Source organism: Dipodomys ordii, unplaced genomic scaffold (genome assembly GCF_000151885.1).
Source record: "Dipodomys ordii isolate 6190 unplaced genomic scaffold, Dord_2.0 Scaffold86, whole genome shotgun sequence".
Classification (NCBI taxonomy): domain Eukaryota; kingdom Metazoa; phylum Chordata; class Mammalia; order Rodentia; family Heteromyidae; genus Dipodomys; species Dipodomys ordii.
This window is the reverse complement of record NW_012267302.1, coordinates 5,115,145-5,139,186: the sequence shown is the minus strand read 5'-3', so window position 1 is coordinate 5,139,186 and position 24,042 is coordinate 5,115,145. Positions and strand designations below refer to the sequence as shown.

Below are 24,042 nucleotides of genomic sequence, written 5' to 3'. Positions count from 1 at the left end.
GTAATAAGTGTAACCTATCCCATTGATCATTTAGAGTGTGGCAAATTATTTATTATTGCTATTGTTCATCAGTAAGCTTATTGGGCACTTAGTAAATGCTAGACAGTGTTCTCCCAAGTTGGGGATTTAGCATGAAGAAGAAAGATACAGACCCTGCTCTCATGGTCAAACATTTCCTCTACTGAGTTAAACAAAAGATAGCTAGTGTGTAAGGAAACAAATGAGTGATGTCCCATGAAGGATGTGAAGTGCTTGAAACAGTGTAACCTTCAGCCACAGATTTGAACATTTGAACTTTGGGCTTTATTTCTAATAACCAGCCATCCTTACAAACATTTTGCACTACCTGGGACTTCAGTTGGTCCAACTATTAACTACAGACAATATTAAGAACCCTTTATGGCATTACTAGGTAAAAGCAAAGTATATAAAATTCACTGAACAATGCATGACAAAACAAAAATGTAGGCTTATTATTTGTATATGTGTCCATATACACATCTGTGTGTGTGCATAAATGATTTCTCCCTTTCACACAAATAAGCACAAGAACACACACACACACATTTTAGCATGACAAGACTTGGGAGACATGAAGTGAGTCAGGAGTGTGTACGATAAAGGGCTGCCTGCTCTCATCTCTAATATCATAGAGCTGGCCCTGTTTGTCAGACACAGAGGAATTTATGTCAGGAAGACTGTGAGAGGAGACCATCTGGACAATGTGCCACATGGCTTAGTGTCTGTGCTTTCCTGAAGAGCCACACCCAAGAGGGGTGTCATGGAGAACACTATGGATGTTGTGGAGAGCGCCATCTATCAACCTCAGCCAAGTCATTTCGTATGATTGCAGAGACAGAAGCAAATTATTGCTTCATGAACCACTCCTTATACTCTGCTCCACAACCTTGGTTTCTTCTGCTCATAAGGAGACAGACAGACAGACAGACAGGAAGACAACAGTCTCTGAGCTGGGCCAAGGCAAAAGGGATGGCCCCATGTCCTGTCCTACTAGCAAACTACAGGATGTTCTTCTGAACCCAAGCACATACCCCCTACTGTCACGCTACGCCAGGCAGACTTGTATTAGAGGGGCAAATATCCAAGAGTTCTCATCTCTCACGAAAGAAAAATACTAAAAATAAAAATCCACACCAGGAAAACTAGCAAATATAAAAAATGGCAGCTATGACATGGAAAATGACAATTTTAGAGCAATTATAAACGAAAGGCAGAGTGCCATTAAAGTTAAGGCAATGTTATTAAAAGATGTGTTAATTTTCAGTTAAATTTTCTATAAAAGACCAATTAGTTTAAAAGGCTTGACAGCATTAACTGTGAAACATAAGCTCCGGTAATTATCCTTTAAAAAAAATAGGAAGAGGAAGATGTTCAAGCCTGGTGGCAGTGGATTCACACGGGGAAGGGGGAAGGATGGTGTGGGGCGGGCTAGATGGCGCTGGGGCCTCAGGTTTCCCTGTGGCAATGCCTTGCTCCTTGTGCCGGCATTTCATGGCCTCTTGTTTCCTTATGACACCTAGGAATCACTCAGCTTTACAGGCCAAGGGCACATATTAATATGAAGTTCTTTGTATTAGCCCTAAGAACACAGAGCTATGGAGAGAGGGCATTTCTAAGTTAGATGCATTGCTAGTGCATTTTTTTTTGTAAATTTCTGGCAATATAGGGTTTTGAACTCAGGACTTCTCATTTAAGTAAATGAGAAGGTTGGCTTACTTGTTTGGCTAATGCTGTGCTATTTGAGCCATGCCTCCAACCTGTTTTTTGCTGTTTATTTTGGAGATGAAGGGTTGCTGACTTTTGGGCCCAAGCTGACCCAAGGTTGTTCACTCTTCTGAGTAGCTAGGATTAGAGGTGTGAGCCATGAGCATGCAGCTGGTTAATCACTCTTTTTTACCAACAACCAGTTATTAATTGTATATGAGAAGTTACACAAATGATCTCATTTAACACTTATCTATAAGCTATTGGTTTGTTTTTTATCCAAGTCTGAGGCATAGAAAAGTAACATAACTTTCCCATTGCTTCTTTCTTTTTTCTTTCATTCCTTTCTCTCCCTTTTTCTTTCTTTCCTTCTTTCCTTTTCTTTCTTTCTTTCTTCCTTCCTTTCTTTCTCTCTCTTCCTCCTTCCTTCCTTCCTTCCTTCCTTTCTTCCTTCATTTCTTCCCTTTTTTTGTCAGATGCAAGGTTAGAACTTAAGGTCTGAGCAACTGTCCCTGAGTTCTTTTTGCTCAAGGCTAGCACTCTACCACCTTGAGCCACACCACCACTTCCAGTTTTATGGTGGTTAATTAGAGATAAGAGTCTCGGTCTTTCCTTTGAGGGTTGGCTTCCAACCAGGATCCTCAGATTTCAGCTTCCTAAGTAGCTAGGATTACTTCTTTTTTTCTTTCTTTTTCTACCTTCCTTTCTCTCTTCCTTCCTCCCTCCACTTCTTTCTCTCCCTTTCTTTCTTTCTTTCTTTCTTTCTTTCTTTCTTTCTTTCTTTCTTTCTTTCCTTCCTTCCTTCTTTCTTTCTTCCTTCTTTCCTTCCTTCCTTCCTTCCTTCCTTCCTTCCTTCCTTTTTCTTTCTTTCTTTCTTCCTTTCTTTCTTTTTTGTGATACTTCATAATTGCTAGGCAGGAGCTCTACCACTTGAGTCATATTTTCAACCATTTTATGTTCTTTCTGTGTCTCTGTCTCTGTGTCTGTGTCTCTGTGTCTCTGTCTCTGTCTCCCTGTCTTTCTGTCTCTCTGTCTCTCTATCTCTCATGGTCTCACTTTTTGTTCAGCACCAGCCTGGACTAAAATATACTTACATTCTCACTATAGTTGGGATGACAGGCATGCATGCAGAGACCACGATGCTGAGCTATTTGTTGAGACAGGACCTACTGATCTCAAACCACCATCCTTCCTATCTCCATTTCCTGAGCAGCTCTCTTAGGACTTTTTAAAAATATCATATTGTATCCTCTACCTATAGATAATTTTACTTCTTTGTATCTTATATGATCCATAGCATCTCTAGCAAATTGTTGAAGAGGTGATATGAGAGTTAACTCCTTGTCTTCCTCTGGTTCTTGAAGGAAAACATCAATTCTTTTTGCCATTTAGTCTGACATGTTAATTGTGGGTTTTTCTTCCATGCCCTGTATGAAAATGATTAAGTTGCCTCCTGTCCCAATATGTTTCAAGCTTATTATGAAAAGCAACTGGATTCTGTTACCTGTTTCTTCAGTCCACTGGAATTCCTGCTCTTACTCCAAAAAAAAAGCAAACTGATTCAATGTGTAAAGTCAGCTTTATTATCATTTAATCTTTTACTTTGTGCTGCTATGTAGTCTAAATGTTTTATAATTTTATTTTGATGTCTATGTAAATGCTTTCTATGTTTTTCTTTGATTTCTTCTCAGAATTATTTAGACAGTCTAAAGGATACGTTTCCCTTATATCTTGAACACTGTTTCTCTCTCACTCGCTCTCTCTCCCCCTTCCCTGCTCTGGTGTGCCCTTTTGCTTTCTCTAATTTTTATCTAGGTGTGGTCAGTTTATAGTTTATGACTTCTCTGCCATCCATCCACCTTACCTACAGTTAGAATTCTCCCCTCGATCTCAATGAAGGATGTTAATTGCAACGCAAAGGCCTTTGTCAGAGTTCCATGACCTGTTCTTACTTATTTCATGGGCTAGGCAGTGCTGAGAAATAGCATCCTGCTTGTAAAGATGCATTATCTGACTGTTGGGAAGATAACTTCTCCCTGGACATTTGGGAGATGTCTGTACAGGTGCTGTAGAATATCATTCTGTTAGTCTCTTCCACTGCTACTTCATTCAGAATGAGATTCTACACCCCATTCAAACTCCACCTAGAGAGGTTTTCCTGTGAAGTTCCTGGGTCTGGAATGAATGCACCTGGGAGTGGATCCACACTGAGAAGTACAGGTTAAAGTACAAAACAACATGGTCTCTGTCTTCCAAGTCCTGAAACCAAAACACAAACACGAAAGATTGACCAATCAAGGGAAGGCTGGAGAGGAAGTAGACTGTCATCACAGCAAAGGCCCTGGGTCTCTGATATTAGGCCAGAAGTATGTATCAGGGTACAGGTACTTTTCTCAGTGCTTCAAGCAGGTTGAGTCATCCAGTCCCCATTCCCCACCCCCACCTATTTCTCTAAATCATGACATTGAGGCATAAAAGTATAAAATAACTTTCCAAGGCCACACAGCTTCTGAGAGGAGGAGGCAGCATTCTGCCAGCAGCCCAAATCCACATCCCCTCAGACAGACACAACTTCTCTTTTGTTCCTCTTGTCTCCCACTTATCCCAGCTCCAATCTGGGCATCAATTCTCCTCAAGGCCTGCCAGGCTGTGAAGTCTCCCCCATGTACTTTACCATTGGCATTTGATTCATTTGGGTGAGTGTTTTCCTGAGGAATGTGAAATACAAACTCACTAGTAACACTATCTTCTTGCAAGTCCTCATGGGACTCTTGGCCTTATAACCTTGACCTTAATGACCATGTGTTTTTTTTTTATTTACTGAGAAAAAAATGAAGCCCAGAACACTTAGGCATCACTTTTGTGCCTCCATGTTATCCTTTGTCTTGAAAAAGGATAGCAAAGAAGGGTGAGGGCCAACCTTACTAGGTTTCTTCCCCCTACATTTGCCAGGTAGCCTAAGAGCTGCTGAATTATAATGCACCTGTCTGTCCTACCTTCCTCCCAGAGGTCATCAATTACCGAATGCCAGAGCCAAGTAAGATTTTACTTACTAACCCACTTGATTTCTCCTTACACAGGAAAATGGAATGCAACACCTTGAACAGAGATTTCCCTCAAATTAGGCTGGGTGACAAATGTCTTTTTAAGCTCTTTCATTTGACATCCTATTAATTTTTTAAAGCTCTCATTGTTTTCTTCCCAACAGACCTGTTAGGTTTCAGATGTGAGACAAATGTACACTTAGAAGGAAAATTCTTTAATAAGCTCTATTTTCCTCAGACGACTGAGGTTAGTTTAACAAACAGAAGCCAAACTCTGCACAGCGGGACACTTAGTGTGTCATAAATTTATCTGGCTTATTTATTGATGGAGACTTTTTGCTTAGACTGTTAACAAAGCATATGATAAATTGTTGCATATGTAGCATTAACGATTCTCTTGGTATCTCATTCCTGCACGGAGAGACGTGGTACCATTTTGGGGTAGCTTCCTAACCCATGGGTGACAGATCTTCAAGGACAGCCTTTTCTGGAGTAGCAGCCTAGGCTGGCTATCTTATTACATGCGTCACAAGTCCTAGAGTTGGCAAAGAGACTTGCAAAGAGACAAGGCAGGGTTTGCGTCCCTACCAATACCAGCAATGGTAAACACCACTTATTTCAGACTTTAGCCCTTTAAATAAAAATCCTTGAGTTTTTTTTTTTTAAGTCAGGCTCTTGTGGTGGAATCAAGCAAAAGAGAAAAGAATGGAATAATTGGAGGCTGCTGTCTCTTCACTTCCCACATAAAATTATTTGAAGAGACAGGCCAGAACTTTACATGGGAGATACTAAGAAAACTTGTAATTTGGATGTCGCTGTCATGACTTTAGGATGAGTTGCTGAAGGATGTCCCCCTCCTCCATCTTTCCACAGACGTACTTCAACGACAATATCCTCACCCTGATACGGACCCTGGTGACCGGAGGAGCTACCCCAGAACTCGAGGCTCTCATTGCTGAAGAGAATGCACTTCGAGGGGGCTACAGCACCCCCCAGACGCTGGCCAATAGGGACCGCTGTCGTGTGGCCCAGTTAGCACTGCTGGACGGACCCTTTGCAGACTTGGGGGTGAGTGCTCTGTCTAGAGGCTGCTTGACTCCATTGATCCGGATGAAGGCCATGCCGCAAACCAGCCAGACGATCTGTCTTTCTCCCTCTGGAAACAAGTAAAGAAATGAGAGCTATGATGTGCTACCAAGGCGCCCCTGCCTTGGAACTGCGAACTTGCTGTTCTCCTCAGCCTTCTACTTCCCTGGGCTGCATAGGGAGCTAAGGATGGGAAATCTTTCCACAGGGTCCTGGCATAGCCGGGGCTGCTCAGTTCCAACTCTACTTTAGTAGCACTTAGGGATGCTCAGCCCCAAACTCCAGGATTCTTAGTGTCTTCATCTTTACAACCAAGACACGGATGGCTTCCAGAGCACTAAGGGCAGATGTGAGCACCCAGCACCCCTGGCAGGTCTTCGTTGGATCCCTCAGATGCTTCTTATTCAAAACCTAGGTCTTACTGTTTTTGAGGCTAGACTCGGGTTCTCCCTCCCCTTGCCCTTCCTGTGACAGAGGTGGCCCACACCTTCCTTTCGGTGCCCGAAAGATGTACCCAATGGATGGAGCCATGACACTCAGCAACCCCCAAAATATGTTACACAGCGTTGTACACCAAGTTCAAGAGTAGAAAGATTCCTCTCCATGTGCCAAGACACATTAATGCCTACTTTCACTTATTTCAGATTAATTGTAGGCTGGGTCCTGCATTAGACTAAGATTCCCGTCCCCTCTCAGTTTCGGGATTTGAACTCAGGGCTTTGTACTTGCAGGGCAGGTACTCTACTGTTTAAGTCATGACTCTGCCCACTCTGTGGTTGGGTTATTTATTTATTCTGCCAATCATAGGGCTTGAACTCAGAGCCTGCGTTCTGTCCTTGAGCTTTTTTTCCTCAAGTCTAGCACTCAACCACTTGAACCACATGTCCACTTTCTGCTTTTTGGTGGTTGATTTGAGTTAAGAATGCCATAGACTTTTCTGTCCAGGCTGTGTTTGAACGGTGATCTTCAGATCTCAGTTTCCTGAGTACCTAGGGTTTCAGGTATGAGCCACTGGTGCCCAGCTTTCTCTGGTTATTTTTGAATGAACTTATTTTTCACACAGCCTGGACTGTGATTTTCCTGTTTATACTGCCCATCATAGCTGGGATGATAAGTGTACCCCATCACACTTGATTTTTTTCTGTTGAAATAAGAGAGCCTCACAAACATGTTTGGCTGGGCTGGCTTAGAACTGCTATCCTCCCTATCCTAACCTTCCATATAATTAGGCTGACAAGTGCATATCACCATGCCCAACTAATTTTGAGATGGGGGTCTTGTGAACTTGTTGCCCAAGGATGACTGTGAACTCAGTCTCAGCCTCCTAAGTAGCTAGAATGATAGACATGTGCCACCTTGTTTAGACTGAACTTTTCTGGAAAGATGATTTTCACAATTGGTGACTTTATTATTAGTATCTTCAAGTACTTGTACAAAGGAGTTGTCATTTAACGAAGCAGTTTATGAATACACTATATTTTGATCAGTGTTACCCCTTTTAACGTTCTCACCCATCCTTCTCCTAACTTGGTGACTATAACTATTATGCATTTACTTATAGAATGGAACAGGGAAAAATACTTTGTCACGGCAATATATGGCCTATCTATATTTTGTAATATGACACCCTTATGGAACTCCCACTGATGGGAAGGATTCAGAGAAGTTATTCTGCAAGTCCCTTCCTATGATAGGGCTGCGCGAAGCTAAGTGATATTGCATCTCCAAGTGGCTGCGTTTGCTTTCACCTTCTGAGTCAGGTCTCAGACTCTGGGGAAGTGGTTGTGAACTGATCAGAACTGTGAATTCCAGTTTTTCTATCTGCAGACCCTTAGCTCCTGAGGAAATGCTTACCTTCCCCCCTTGCCATCTCTGAGGTCTGCAAATTGTGCTTTTCACACAGCCCTTACCCGGAAGAGTCTGTCTCCCTAGGAACCGGTGGGGTCTTCTCTCCTTGCAGTGATTTTCATTATCACTTGGGCGGTTTTGACAACATGACCGGCTGTAGTGGACACAGCTGAGCTGGGGCAAACACATAATCACTGCGGTGCAGAGCTTGTTTCTTCTCCTCAGCTGACATACATCTGAGACCTTTAGGTGTGACACCCTCACTTCAAGTAAGTGAACAGCACTTAGAGCTCTCATTGCCGTAGGTGGAAAGCTGCAGGGACCCTAGAGGAAACCTCTCATTGTCAGATCCCTCAGATCAGCTCCACTGGATGTAGGCTGTTAACCATGTGGATTTCTTCAGCCACAACCCAGAGGCACAGACCCTCCAATTCACAAGACAACAAAACAAGCTTTTATGAAAAGCCTCTCGTCCCCCTGGACCTCGACTTGCAGGCAAATAAAAATGATGTTTCTCTCTGTTCTTTTGTTATCTCCCAGGATGGTGGTTGTTATGGTGATCTGTTCTGTAAAGCTCTGAAAACATATAACATGCTTTGTTTTGGAATTTACCGGCTGAGAGATGCCCACCTCAGCACCCCCAGCCAGTGTACAAAAAGGTGAGTATCTTTGCACTCTCTGCAGCGGGTGCCACCCAGACACAGAGACTGACACCTTCTCCCCTAGAGGCGAGGAGCTCGTACATATGAGTTCATGTTCACAACATGCAAATCACTCTGCTCACATTAAACTTGACGCTGATCTTGGAACCTAACAAACAGAGGAGGTGTAGACACTGTGGGAAGAATTCAAGTTTTGTAAAATAGTTTCATCACCCTATTACAAAAGCCAAGACCTGCAACTTCAGTGACCGGGGTCACCTCCACTGGCACCTAGTGACAATATGATATTGCATATTGCTAGTATTTAAGATAGAGATTTATCTGAAACTTCTTAAGATAAGTGTGTTCTATCTTGGACTCCTATATTTCACTTCATATATATTTTCACTGATTCTTTTAGTTTTATGTGCATGGTTTCAAGAAAATTATGTGTATTAATAACGTAAGTAGTAAAGTAACAGCTTAGGCATGCTAGTTATGTTTGGCTAATATGTGTTAAAATAAATTTATAGCAGGCAGAGCTCCAGAATTACCCAAAGCAATAAATTTTCATAACACTCCAGGAAGCAATGGTACACAGGTGAGTCTTTCTCAGCTCTGCATATCAGAATCACCCTGGGAACTTTTGAAAAATACTCATTATTTTGAGCCAGCTCCTCGGGAGGCTGAGTTCTGAGGATCTCAGGAAAAAAAAAAAACAGGCATGAAAGGCCATAAACTCGGATCCCCAATTAACCTCCAAAAACCAGAAATGGTGGTATAGCTCAAGTGGTAGACTACTAGCCTTGGGCAAAAAAGCTCAGGGACAGCACTCAGGCCCTGAGTTTAAACCCCATGACCAACCAAAAAGCAAAAGAGAATTCATTATTTTGTTATAACTAGTGTGTAAGAAACACATACACACGTATGTATTTATAAATACACACCATTTTATATATCTCTACCCAGGAATGGCAGCATCTAGCCAGATAACAATTGCCACAGACCAATGAGCTTCCACAGCCTAGCAACCATGAGAACTACCTGCCCTTGCCCTTATTAAGAACAAAGTTCTGGGCCTAGCATGTTGGTGCATGCCTGTAATCTAAGTTATTTAGGAGGAGGAGGAGGTGGAAATGTCAGGGTCTATGGCTAGCCTAGAATAGGTGTGGAAAGAAACCCTAATAGAACCCTGAAAGCAGAAGAACTGGGGGAGAAGAGTGTGACTCAAGTGGCAGAGGGCTTGCCTAGAAAGTGGAAGGCCTTGAGTTCAATCCCCAGTAGAATGGGCATTTTCCAGAGGCCCTTGGATGGTGCTTATCTGTCGCTCTATGAGCACACATGGAAATTTGCTGGTATCAAGAAAACATGATGATTTCTGTGGTTTTGCCTAGTGTTAGCCAGCACTTCTGCCTGTCCTCGTGGCTGGCTGCTTTGGTAGAGATACAGAGTAGAAAATTTCATAGAACTGGAAATAGAAGTGGAGGGCGTTAGACCAGTTCATCTTCTAAATCCTCTGCTCCATTTCAACAACCGGGTTCCTTTTTCCACTTCAAGTAGAGTTGAGTTCTCTAACCCAGTCACCTGAGACTGTGACATCTCTCCTTTCTCTGCCTAGGTATGTCATCACCAACCCCCCCTACGAGTTTGAGCTTGTGCCGACGGATCTGATCTTCTGCCTGATGCAGTTTGACCACAACGCCGGCCAGTCCCGGGCCAGCCTGTCCCATTCCTCTCAGTCTTCACAGTCCTCCAGCAAGAAGAGCTCCTCTGTCCATTCTATCCCATCCACAGCGAACCGGCAGAACCGGCCCAAGTCCAGAGAATCTCGGGACAAACAGAAGTACGTGCAGGAAGAACGGCTTTGATTTGTGCATCCACCGCCACCGTGTGTGAAACTGTATCCGCTACTCATTTTTCCAGTTGGTGTTTCCAACAAAGTAACTTTCCCTGTTTTCCCTGTAGTCCTCCCCTCTTTTATTTTTTTACACATATTTGCATATGTATGATAGTGTGCATGTGGTTGTCATTTTTATTTCACCACCATAAAACCCTTGAGCACAACAACAAATAAGCAGACGGACCAAAAAGTTATTTATGATTCTAGGAGAAATATAACCCAAAGGCATGCTCCAGACATAAATAGCTCACTTCAAGAATGAGTTCACAGATTAGAAAAGAACACTCATGATCAATGTTAGGTAAATCCAGGTGTATTTAATGTGCAAGAAAAGTTGATTCTGATTCATCAGGATTATCGGGGTGCTTTGGGTTTTTTATTTTGTTTGTTTTCCTCTCTCTCTCTCTCTCTCTCTTTCTCTGTCTCTCCTTCTCTCTGTCTCTCTAAATATGTACACCATTAGTTAGCACACATTTATTTGAAACAAGACACCAAAAAGCAATGAAAATGTATTGATCATTTTCCACTCTCTGGGCTGACGTATCACAAAGCATTTGAAAAGCTTTCACACTTTGTGAGGATAATTATTAAATACCTGCTTGTTGCAAGACAGCATCAAAGATTTTTTTCTTTCAGTTACTCAGTAAGGCCTTTTGTCCCAGAGCTAGCTTCCTTTGGGAGTTTATACAAACATTTCTAACCTTAATACAGAGGAGGGTGTATCCAATCCTAGTCATTTAAGGGAGAAGAGGTTTGATTGCATATTCAATTGTTTCCTGTCTCCTTAGGCTGCCATATGAATAGCTATTTTTTTTCTTTACTTTTGACATTTGGGATGAAAAGCCATATGTATCATAAATATCAGATGTAAACCATTAAAAACTGCCTTCCTGGGACTTTCACATCTTTTAAAAGGTGAATTACTTACCTTATGTACAGAATAAATAATGCTCAGGAAAGAGCAAGTATTTTTCCATGAGTTCTCAGGGGACTTTTTTACTCCCCTTTGTTTGATTAGCAAGGGTCCCATTGCCAGGTAGAAGCTGGGCTGGGGTGATAGCAGAATGAGAGGAAGACAAACCCAGAAATAGAAATGTTTCTGTAGGAGCAACATGTTAAATAAGCTAGGATATTGGAGGAGTAAGCCATAGATGACTGAGAAAACAAAAGCTGGTGACCACCTTCAATTTTTGGCACAGCTGCATGACGCTTTGTCCCAATGCAGAAAAATGGTGGGAAAAGTTTTCTTTCTTTCTTTCTTTTTTCTTTCTTTCTTTCTTCCTTCCTTCCTTCCTTTCTCTCTCTCTCTTTCCTTCCTTCCTTCCTTCCCTCCCTCCCTCCTTCCTTCCTTCCTTTCTTTCTTTCTTCCTTCCTTCCTTTCTTTCTTTCTTCCTTTCTTTCTTTCTTCCTCTCTCTCTCTTTCCTACCTTCCCTCCCTCCCTCCCTTCCTCCTTCTTCCTTCCTTCCTTCCTTCCTTCCTTCCTTCCTTTCTTTCTTTCTTTCTTTCTTTCTTTCTTTCTTTCTTTCTTTCTTTCTTTCTTTCTTTCCTTCTTTTTTGGTGCAGGTACTAGGGTTTGAACTCAGGGCCTGGGCACTGTCTATTAGCTTTTTTGCTCCAGGCTGGCACTCTGCCACTTGAGCCACATTTCTACTTCTATCTTTTTGATGGTTAAGTGGATATGAGCTTCATAGACTTTCCTGCCCAGGCTTTCCTTGAACTGGGATACTCAGATCCCAGCCCACTGAGTAGCTAGGATTCACAAGTGTGAGCCACCAGTGCCCAGCTCATCCTCCATTTCTTAAACATAGCCAATTCACACAGGCAGGTGAGTTATAGTGATACAGAATTGCTCCTCATCGTTATGAAACGAGGGATGAGGAAGATGCAGCAGTGAGCCAAACACATTAGTATATATTTCTTTTCTGTTTGCTTTCCTTTGTTTTTTTTCTAACAGTATGCATGGGAGGAAATTAGAAAAAAAACATTCTATTTTTCAACATACAGTTGTCACATATTTTATGCCTGCAAAATCATGTTTTAGATAAAGCAACAGTTCTCAAAAAATTGGCCAATTCCTAACATAACCAAATTCTTGTATGGATAGACTAGCCCTATGCTAGTTTAAACCTATTTGAGATGTTTAATTTTTTTAAAAAAATCCATAAAGTAGAATAGGGGTAGAAAGGAGAAAGGGAAACAATGCCATAGCTGTACCATCTCTAAAAAGGTGTTTTTATGGTGAATGTTTTGGGTTTAGATTTTTGGATCCCCTTGTCCCCTCCAGCATGATAGTTTTGGAGATTTGCTTGCTGTGTGAATTGACAAGCACTTTTACTGACAAAAAAAAATGGTGTAGCTGAGTCAGAACCACCTCTCCCCACACACTCACACCAAAGACAGAGACAACACAGTTTTCAAACCAGAGATGGGGTGGAGCCTATTGTATACATGTATATTTAAAAGCCCTATGAGTGGAAGACTTTTTCTCAAATTATTTTTGTCCCGATATATTTTGATTTATATATGATGTATAAGTATCTATCTCTCTCTATATATAACTATATATATATATAACTATAACTATATATATAACTATATATAATATCCCTAGTTTTGGATCATAAGGAGCTCTTCCTGCATTCTTTGCAAAGGAGGTTAAAAAAGTTCTGCCCTCCAAACATTTATAACGCTAAGAATCTGCCAGTTAAAGTGCTCAACAGGAAATATGACAGTTTCAAAGCATTGTAAAACTCACATAGCTTACTTCTCTCTCTAAAGTGCGACAAGGATGAATAGAATGGGCCAAGGTATGACAATTAATGGTTTTGCATGACCTAGCCACTGCTGGGGGTTTTCTTCTATAACGTTGTCCTTGTGAAAACTTTTGTGAAATTAAAAAAAAGGAGTTACCAATTTTATTCTGTTATTGGTTTATTTTTTTAATTTATATTGTTCTGTTTGTGGTTTTAGTTATTTTGTTTTGCTTTTTCTCCGCCCCTCTTCCCGTTTCCCTCTCTTTTCCCCCCTTCCTTCTTCTTTCTTCCTTCACTTTTTCAATTGCTCAACGCCATGAGGCTGTGCTGCTGCTATGGCCTTAGAGTTTGTTTTGATGTTCTTGGGTTGGGGGTGTGGTTGGGGAATTGGGGTGGGGGGGACTTTCTTTCCATCTGGCTTGCCTTCAAATCTGCACGTGGCCTCCCTGCCCACCTTGGTACCTTGCTCCAAGTCCAAAAGCATTTTTCCATTGAGAAACCCAGCTTCCTCCACTTCCCCTCCCATTACCACCACCCTAACCCAGCCCCCATTGGTCTGTTCACATCTCTGTGTTTTATCTTGGCAAGACCTACCAAATCAAAAAATGTTGCTAGTTGATGCTAAACTTTTCAGGAAAAGCTTGGCGGCTATCCCAATCCTGCTTCTCTGTAATTACTGTATCCTCCTGTCATTTAAACCAGGTGGGCTATTGATGGCACAACACTAATCACCTTTTTGTTCAAATAGTGTGATATAAAGTTAACACTGTTCAGCTGCATGGATCCACTTGAGACCCATGTCCAGTTGCCAGGGGGCTGATGACTCAGTTTTGATATGACCCAAATGGCCCCTGTCACCTATCTTTGGCTATTGGTTAAATCCCCAGCAGAGATTGGACAGCTAGAAGTCAATCCAAAGTTTTCTGTACAATCTTGTTAGCAAATCTAATGAGATGATTGCGTTTGTCATGGGACTGGAATGGGAACAGACTATGACATGAGATGAAATTTGGGCATCTTTCCGGGATTTTGGGCACACTAGCAGATAACTGAGACTGGATCATAGGTGGGTAATGATGTGCTTGATGATGGGAAAGCTGTCATGATTACTTGTGCTTTACTAGCTGATGTTTCTATATTGTATTTGCCTTAGTAGACTGAAGATTCTTCCCCATTGCTTCCCGTTTTGATTCCAAGATTCCCCTTTCTCCTTTAGGGGAACATCAGCTCATTTAGGAAGGAGGTATAACAAGGGTCTTATATTATGTCTCTTCCCTACTCCCTCTTCTCTGAAAACAGAAACAAAAAACAGGCCAAGGGAGAAGGTGAGAGAATTCTTTGAGGAGAAAGTGCCTACCTGCAGGTAATATAAACTACAGATAGAAATCCACAAATCTGGATTGTAGAACAGAGACAGTTTGTAAGCCAGTCAGTCGAGTTTGCTCCAACTACTCAGCCTCAATCATCTGATGATCATAGAGGCATCAGTGTCCCTAACAATTACTTCGGGGGTCTTTTCCAAAGCCCACCCAAACAGATCCTTATGCTTACCTAATTCCTGCCACAATGAGGTTTCTAGTTTCATTGAGAGTAATGACCCAGAACCTTAGAATAGGTGCTATGTAAATATCTGAAAATAGTTGGATCATGAACACTTTTATCCCTTTAACTTTCAAAAAATAATTATCCTTGTGCCCTTGGCTTATCTTGGAAAAAAAATCAATGAATGCTTGGAAGAGCTCCACAGAAATCACACTAATGGTATATCAGATTCTGGAGCTGGGTGTAGCTTCCAACCTAGGGGATGGTCCTGTAATCTCAGAGAAGAGAGAGACTGACTATACCTGCTGGCAGCATTGTCAAGATCCAAGATGACCAGAAATTTAAAAAAAGGATTTTTGACTGATTCTTCTTCAGCATGGGAAAAGCCTAAAGGTGTCTGTATCCCAATAGAGACAATTAAATCAACCTACCAGGTTCCTATGGCAACAGGCTCCTTAAAGGAGAAACTTCAGGGACTGGAGAAGTCAAGACAGGGTAAAAATCAATTTCTCCATCAGTTTCTTTCAGCCCACCTTTACTTTGTCCTGATATGATAAAGAATAAACACCTGCTGTTAAATTGGTGGACTGTGGCAATGCATTTCCGTTGCAACCATGGAGAGGAAAAGAGTGAAGAATCTGTCCTTAGGGCTTCAGTTGGTCAAAGGACTACAGAGGAGGGTGGAGAGAGGCCGTATGCTCAGGAAATTAGTCAAAAGAGACACAGAGTCAGAGTAAAGAAACTGCAGAGAAAATGAGATTCACCAAAACCCCTCTGGTTCTGGCATAAACCATTTTTACGTGTATGGAATAGCCATATTCTCTGCCCAAGGAAAGAAAAGGAGGCAGTAGTAGTCATCAAGGTTTGGTGAGCAGAAGGAGGGAACCACATTGTTCATCTGGGAAGGGTTCGGCATTGCCTGTGAAGATTGGAGCTCCTTGTTAACCCCTACTTGCTGACCCATCCTCTATCCAAACAGATCCTTTCCTTCCGTGCCTTCGTTCTCTAATCCTTGGCTTGTGGCTTGTGGAGAACAGGGCTGATTGTTGTGAATGCCTTTGCCGTGTCATTGTCTCCCCTTTTTTGCAGTCTTCTCTGGGGAGTAGTTATGTGAAAGCTAATTCCCACAGAGCTAGTGAGTGCTGGCTGTCCAGTGCCACCTGTCTCTTTCTCTGCCTGTCATATGCCACATAGCTCAGCCCTTCCTTAACTTAGCACTCCTTAGGGGACCCTGCTGACCTAGAGCCATGCGGCTGCAGGAATTGCTAACTCTGCTAACTCTAACTCTATGATCTCAGGGATGACACTGGCCATGAGAGGCATAGATGGACCACAGTGAGAGATAGAGAGGTGCCCCAGAACAACCACATTCCTGAGCTCTCCAACTTAACACTATCACCCCACCTTTTCCTTCACTTCCCAAATGAGGGAAACTACCCACCGTATTTTCCCATGTTGCCTCTACAGCCACAATTCCCATTCTTCAGGCCAGGCTTCCACCCCTCCAAGTCCTGGCTCCTCTGTTGAAGAACTCCATTGGCAATCACATCCCAAGAGTCCCACCCATCCTGGTGACATCCTCCAGTACCTTTAGTATTCGAGTCAATTCTAACCTTATGCTAAAAGTTATGACCTTACTTCCTGCAGGAGTCCAGTCATTCTTCTAGGTAAATTACATTCATGATCACACTCAATTCTGTCATCATCATACAGGATCTGACAGAATCTCCATTGGACAGATGTGGAAATCAAGACACACTACAGTTTATAGAGTTAGCCATGATGATGTGATGCTCCTAACATTATTAATAATCTTAATGATCTTAGTGACTAACTTACATTTTCTTGCCCTGTAGCTAAAACTATAGTAAGTGCTTTGTGTCCACAGATCCAACTCTGATTGAAACAACAATCCTAGGAAGGTTGTGTCCTCAGTCCTATGCGACACAAGAGAAAGGATGCTAAGATAAATTATGCAGTATTACTTGCTCAGCCCCATGCAGTTAGTATGTGAGCAAGCCAGGCCTGATTGACTGTATCCTACTCCCAGCCCCCTGTCACCATTTCCCAAGCCACCTCTTTATGAGGGATTCATGGTGGATAGCTCACAGCATAGCTGATCTGGAGAAGTGACTTCTCCATGAATCAATGCCAGTTTATTTTTGAACCATTTTAAAAAAAATTTTGTTCTACTACATCAGTTGCCACAGACCAGGACATGTTGCTCCCTTCACACTCCATTAACTATTTTGTGACAAAAACTCCTGACAGGCAGGCAGGCCCTACATTGAACCAAGAGTGATGACATCATACTTGCATCTCCTCGAAGGTTAGGAAAGAAACGGGGCTATTTTCCTGTGTCCACAGGGACATTTTAGGACGGAAAATGAAATTCCCAGAAACCTTCCTGTCTTGTGGAACAAAGTAGAGAGTAGAACTAAATTCAAGGGTTTTAGATTTCACCTTGGCACCTTAGATTTCAACATGGATTTGAATTCCTGCTCAGGAACTTCTTCCTGGTGGCCAGTTTTGTAGCCACTAATTGGCACAGGTTCTTCTCTGAAAGATAAGAGTCAGCCAAATGGTGACTCTCAAACTTGAAGGGTCCTGCATGGGAGCCAAACGGATGGCAGCCATTAAATGTGTGCTCCTCTGAAACTCTGGAGGGTGCTTCATAAAATACCTTGGCCATTGCCCTTTTCAGTAAAACATCTAGAGCATGCCGATATTTCCATTTCAACAATGCTTTGGAGATTCAGCATGTTGAAGGCTAACCAAGTCTCCACCAAATTCACACATTCATGTTTTAGGTTTTAGAGTGACAGATCTGCATTCTCAGACATGATGACAATCTCCCTTCTTCACTGGGAAGTGGTTTCCTACAACCCCTTCTTTTTGCCAAAGCTATATGGATGAAACACAGGGGCTACTCTGCTTAGATTAGATTTGATTTGCATTTCAGGCAAGAAATTGGAAGGGAAAGAGAGAAGCTTCAATAGGGGAATAATACTCTTTTTCATAGAAGTTGATATTCTCTGTGGGAAAAGATCAATGAACCAAACTAAATTCTGAACAATTATTCTCTGAAACAATCATGAAGAAATTTTAAACCAATTGCAGCTGTTGGAGCTTTTACCACAAAGACTTCCTCCTTTTCCATCAGCAGAGTTACTTTTTCCAAGCCGGCATGTCTAACCTAGCTTTAAATCCCTCTGCAAATTCATTCTACACAACAGAACAACCAAAGCCAAGGGCAACTCCGGCACACAGAGCACAAACATCAGGCTTCGCTCCGAACCTCATCTTTACACATATACCGTTTGGAAGAAATCGTAGTTTGAAATTGTTCCAGAGGCTTGGCAATGCTTTTAAAACATGATAACCATCACACTTTACTCTTCTCTGAAAGGTTAGTTTAATCGTAGATCACAAAAAATTGGTTTCCACAAATGCATAATGGTTCATCTATGTCACACTTGAACTAAATGGTTTTTTAAATGGAGCTGAAATTATTTTGATGTGTACACAGACCCAGATTTCTATACAACCTTTTTTAACCAGCCCATCAGGAGTCTTGCCTCTAAAGCCTCATTAATAATTCAGATGTGCTGATGACTTTAAAAGATCTATGGAATTGAAGCTTAGGGGGAGAAAAAAAACCCTCTGCTTGACAAAAAGATAAATGAATGTAGAAAGAAGCTGTAGGAGTCTGGCAAGCTGTAGATCATCTCAGAACAGATTGTAACTTTATCATTCTGTCAGGGGGAATAATTTAAAGCACTTAATCAGTTAGCTTCACTGTGAGGATGTAGCATTATGAATTCCTATCGTCCAATCTGTTCAAATCAAAGTGAACTTAATTATAATAGGTGAGAGAGCTAGAGCAGGAAGGGAGTGTGAGAGAGAACCAGGCAAGTGGTAGCAAGTGTCCTGAGGGCTAAACTCAGCTGTGGAACAAAAGGTGGTGAGGCTTTTCCCCAGGAACATCCACATCCCAGAGACCAGCCAACCATCAACAGCAACATTGAGGGCACAGGAAACAGTAACAGTATGAACCCGAGAGAAACAAGCAGAATGGTCATGATCTAATCCCTTACACACACACACACACACACGCCAGCCAGGTGAGTGATCTTTAACATATCAGCCTAGAACCACCTACAAGGCAGTTGTGAATTCTTAGCAGGCAGTAAAGGAAACTGGAGTGATCATTAACTCTCTGATTGTGCTTAAAAACTGTTCTTCTTTTCTTGATGTTTCATGAGCCCTTTGATTAAAGGTATGCTTCCAGAGCTAGGAGGTCCTGTGTGCTCAGTCCCTTCCTATCTATGCACATGGCCAATTTCCTGGGAAATTTCAATCCCAGGAAGAGACAGGAATAAGTCCTAAATAGCTCTGTATTGCTGAGTGGAGATAGTTAGTTTCTAAACCTCTCTACTACCTAAGCCTGCAGTAGCCTGCAGTTCTCCTCAGCCATTTCTTATATCTAGGGTGAGAATGAAATGACAAGCCAGCATTGAGCTCCTTTATTAACAGCTTGCATGTTGCCCCTTGAATCTCTTATCATAACTTTATACCAGCATAGAGTTCTCTTTCTTGAAATAAAAGTCATCTTAAAGCCTTCTTCTAAAACACTGCTTGCTATTCTGGTTTTCATTCCCATTGTCTAGCAGAGTCTGTGAGTTTCCTTTAAGCTTCCTAAACTGGCTGCACAAGAGTTGATATATGCGTTTAAACCTGATTGTTATAAACAAAGCCAAGTCAAGGCAGGGGAAAAAAGGCGGTGCAGAAGATTCTAGACTGCTTGACCTGATGCAGAGATGTTATCCCTGTACTCCAACTCAAATTTTTCCTCAGACACAAGGCCTGTCCCCAATACCTGGGATATGCAGAGTCTCCTCACCACTAAAATCTTTCAGACCACTCAAATAACTCCAGAGAACATTGCCAGAGTTCATCTTCCAATCCTTCCTTATTCTCTGAGGTTCACCTCTGGCCCTGGTACCTCTAAGTCTCCACGGCACATTTTGTCCCTCCTTGCTACAGGGAGCAGAGGTGTGCTTCAGGTTCTGGGTCCTCCCTCCACTGCACTATCTCTTAGCAATTACTCACTGTCGACTTCTATCGATTACCTTTTTGAATTTTTTTCAATGAACTTTCCAAAAGCTTTATCCTATGACTAATTAAGCTTCTCATTTCTCCTTCTTGTTCTCTATCCATTTTGCCCTTTAGCAGAAAAGAAATGGTTTACAGATGAACCGGATAATGCCTATCCCAGAAACATTCAAATCAAGCCCATGAGTACCCACATGGTTAACCAGATCAACCAATACAAATCCACAAGCAGCTTGATTCCTCCAATCAGAGAAGTTGAAGATGAATGTTGACTCCCAGGAGACCAGAACTATTTTTTTAAAGCCTGACAAACTTCACAAATGGTGATGTGACTTTTTCTTCCTCTTACATGTTGAATCACTGGTGGGAACATTAGAATAAGCAAGAACTGCAAGAAAATAAAGTAGACAGGATTGCTCTCTTTGTCTGCCTTGAATATTGCTTCCATGTATTTTGGAAAAGAAAACGATTTCATTTATAAATGAACATACTAAAATAGTCATGTATAGCCTCTATTGTTTAAAATTATTTTTATTTATTAGAAAGAAAAATATATTTTTCTTTTCTTTTTCATTTTCAAATATCTTCCCTAGATCTAAACAATGCAAAATCAACATGGAGAAGTGGCCAGACTCCTTTGTGCATATTTCTCTTCCTTCTCTCTTTTTGCTTTGAGGAGGATGATGGTCACCACCACAACTAATTGTACTGAAGGGAAATGGATTATTAAAACAATTTTAAAATGGTTGACAATGTATCCATGTATTTGGGGAAATCCAGAGCAGAAGATAAAAGGGGGCAGCTTGAATAGCTGCTTCTCTTCTGGATGGGTATGTATTTTGATCTGCGTTGACACCAGCTCTTAATAAATCAAAATGTATTTATTTTCACAGTTTTGAAAAATCAAGCTTTTGTAGGTTTAGTTTTCATTCTGTATCCCTCATCACTTTGTTCTTATAGTTAAGGGGAATACCTTCTTGCGTCCTTTCCTACAGCTTCAGATCAGGTTTGCCCAGACATCTGTGGATGATTGGGAGGATTGTGGAATTTCCACCTGGATACGGATGTTGAGGACCAGATTTGTGCAAGACATGGCTTGATTTGCTCTGATGGTGGGGACTCCTAAATGCTGTTATGCTTCTCATGTCATATTTCCAAACTACTCAAGCAAGTGGTTTCCATTTTAACAGGATCTAGTGAACTCTCCTTCTAATCCTTCCCCAAGTCTCAGAGCTTTGTAGCCTGAAAGTATGGGAACACCAGTGAACAGTTTTACTTAAGAACAGGATCTAAGTTGCACTCGTTCTTCTCACTGAGTTTTTGTTAGAGAGCCAGAAAATGTCTAACACTATGGAGATGGTTTTCACTCAGATTTTAATTTGCTGGCTTGCCTTGATTTAATTGCTGGGACAACACACACAGACACAGACACACACACACACACACACACACACAACTTGCTAAAACAATTTTTAAATAATAATAACAAAAAAGGAAAGTAACTGATGCACTTAATACAGACTGTTAGTAAAAGGCCTTTGAAAAAAAATTACCAGCAATGAAATAAACTATATCAGCCACTTCAAACTGTGGTCAACAGATTTTTTTTCTAACCACCAGACACAAATGAGATGTCTTAGAAACTCTGCTGTTGCTTGCATGCTCAGTGTACAATCGCCCCAACTACTGTTTTGTTCCAATGACTTAACAAGTATTTCGACTTCAAAACTGTCAATCTTCAACACAATCATCAGGGTCTCTGGAGAAGCATGGATGTGATAGTGACTTTTTAATGTTCTTATAAAATGTAAACTGTGGACAATTAACCAAACTAGTCAAAATATCTCCCCAAAGTCTCATGGTATCTATTCCATTAACTTTTTAGGCCATGACCCTGTGGTATCTAGTTTTGATAGTGCAAACCAGATCAGAGCAAAGCAATGAGACACCATGAAAACACATGTCCACAAAGTACTCCGATCACCAACATAGGCCAAACGAGCTTCCACCTCTGTCTACTCCCTGCAGAGCCAATGTAGTTGTACTTGCACCTTGTAGGCATTGTCCTGCAGTGACTTGTCGGACTATGGTTACTCTGTTGTCACGTTTTGTAGAATTAGTTCTATAAAAGTATTGTGAATATAATCTATGTCCAATTGGATTGTTTAAAACAATACTTATAATCAATCACTAGTCTACTCAGCTGATTGAATAATGTCAACAGTCTCTATTCAGGCTTATACACATTTCTTGGTTTCCAATAAAATTGAAAATGTTTGTGGGGAGAACCCCCCCTGCTAGAATACCAGACAGCTTTTCTGAAAGCTAGGCCTTCTTTTACATAATGATTTTGCATTGGGATCACCTAATACATTCATACCAATCCATGCTCTTCTTTCCTTCATGAGCCATAGTGGGCTCCTCTTCATTCTCCTTCCTGAGAACCACCTCTGAATTTGTTGTAGCTCTTTGGTCTCCTATGGCAGGCAGTGGGGGTCACCTCAAGAACCTTCCCTTGGAGTAATATAGGACACAGTGCTCAGTGTCATCCTCTTCCCCGTGTTCCTCTACACCAAGGCAATGTGGAAGTAACAAACTCCATTGCCATCTCAAGTTTATTTATGACATCCTACAAAAACCAAGATGGTAGAAATTTATTTTCTTATATGGTAGAGCATTAGGCTCACACCCATGAGTTGTTCTGGGTCAGAAAATAAAACTGGGCATGGTTTTAGAAGGTATACAAAATAAATAGATGGTGGCCCCTTTGGTAAAAATGTTGAGTTGAAGAGGAAATGGAAACAGAAGCAGCAATTCTAGACCAATGGAGAAATCCAGGAACTATCAGAGCTTCCTAATTTCTATTTATTGACTTCTGAGTCTTCACCCATCTCTGTTGGGAAAGACTGTCTTCCTGTTTGCGTCCACTTAAAAAAATGATTGTCTTATTCAGTATATTATGGGATACAAGATTCTGAACTTCCATCCCAGTTTAGGATTCCAGAAAAGCCATTTTCACATACTAGTGATCCTTGGGTGCTTTGGAACTCAGATTCACCAATAAGTTGTTTACAGAGCAGGAAATCCATACTTAAGTGCATCACCACTAACACCACCTTTCCCAAAGAGAAAACTTTATTTTTGTCAAACAATTTTATGTCATTATAAAGCTTCATACTTAAAAAAAGTGATGTGACAAAGGGCCGATGGGAAATGTAAGAAGGTCCTTCCTTCTAGGAATTGTAGCATATTATATTTTGTAAAATAAAATTGAGGGAAGACTGTAAAAGTCTTTAAGAAAGAGAACTATTCTGTTGAGGTGGAAGGGGGAGTTAGAAAATATGTGAAATTAGAGATATTTTCATATGATAAGCAGAAAGCACCCTCTCCATGTTTTACTATGAAGGTTCAAAAGTAACATTTGCAAACAGCTTGTTAAGAACTTCAAAAATGTTTTTTAAATAATTCTCCCAAGTCTCAGTGGCTTTAAAATGAGGTACACTAATGAGATGGCTGTCAGGCCCCTTTTAGATTAGACAGGGCATGATCTAAGCTAGACACGGGTAAGAGGGAGTGATGGGTCTCCCTTGTCTTTACCTCATGAACATTCTCTTCCCTGGACATAGAGTAGTTGGGTTCATTCTTGTGTTTTTTCACTTGGGAAGGTCCTTAGAGACTCAAAATGTAAATTTCTAAATTCAGAGGCACCCAGATCATACTGATCTGATTTTTTTTCTGCTTATTTCTAGGACTGTCTTTTGGCTTGACACCCAGCTTTGGTTAATCCTGTTATCTCTAGAACACACATACAATAACTAATATGTAATTCAAATCTCAACACCCCTAAGATCCTGCTATGTCCCCACTTAAGACCTAAGCTTCAGGAAGTGGTCAATCTTACTTCTCATTTCATTGTCCGTTCATGTGACTTTTCCTCACACTCACTATCTCTCTGTTACTAACATTCACAAATGTAACTCTGATCAGTTATTCTCATCATCAGAGAAAACCTTGTAAGAATAAAGAGGAAAAACAAAGAAAGTATAAAGAAGAAGAGAAAAAGAATATCAAATACATTGATTGGGAGACACCTTGACTTCCAATCAATTCCATCCAACTGGGACATGAGTCCCAATGCAGTCTGTTCAGGTTTTATTCTGCTGCTATTTGCTGCTTTTGGAATGGTGGTGGAATCATCAATTCACATGGTCTGGGAAAGCCCTCACTACTTACAGCTTGACTCGCCCTGTTTAAGAAGCTAAAGGAATTGAGAATTCACTTTTTTTATTTTTCTTTCTTACTTTTTTAAAAATTTTTGGTCAGTCCTGGGGCTTGAACTCAGGTCTTGGTCACTGTCCATGAGCTTCTTTTGCTCAAGGCTAGCACT

The 24,042-nt window shown here is 41.3% G+C and overlaps 1 protein-coding gene across 1 annotated transcript in view; it reads left to right on the top strand.

Moving 5' to 3' along the window:
- Kcnma1 (potassium channel, calcium activated large conductance subfamily M alpha, member 1) overlaps positions 1-19,927 on the top strand; it is a 697,588-nt gene extending 677,661 nt beyond the window's left edge. The window contains exons 26-30 of the mRNA XM_013025679.1: positions 5,643-5,837; positions 8,244-8,362; positions 9,963-10,187; positions 13,024-13,052; positions 19,773-19,927. Of these exons, the coding sequence (XP_012881133.1) occupies positions 5,643-5,837; positions 8,244-8,362; positions 9,963-10,187; positions 13,024-13,052; positions 19,773-19,927 (723 nt within the window). The remainder of the gene's footprint in view (positions 1-5,642; positions 5,838-8,243; positions 8,363-9,962; positions 10,188-13,023; positions 13,053-19,772) is intronic.
- Positions 19,928-24,042: the final 4,115 nt, after the last annotated feature.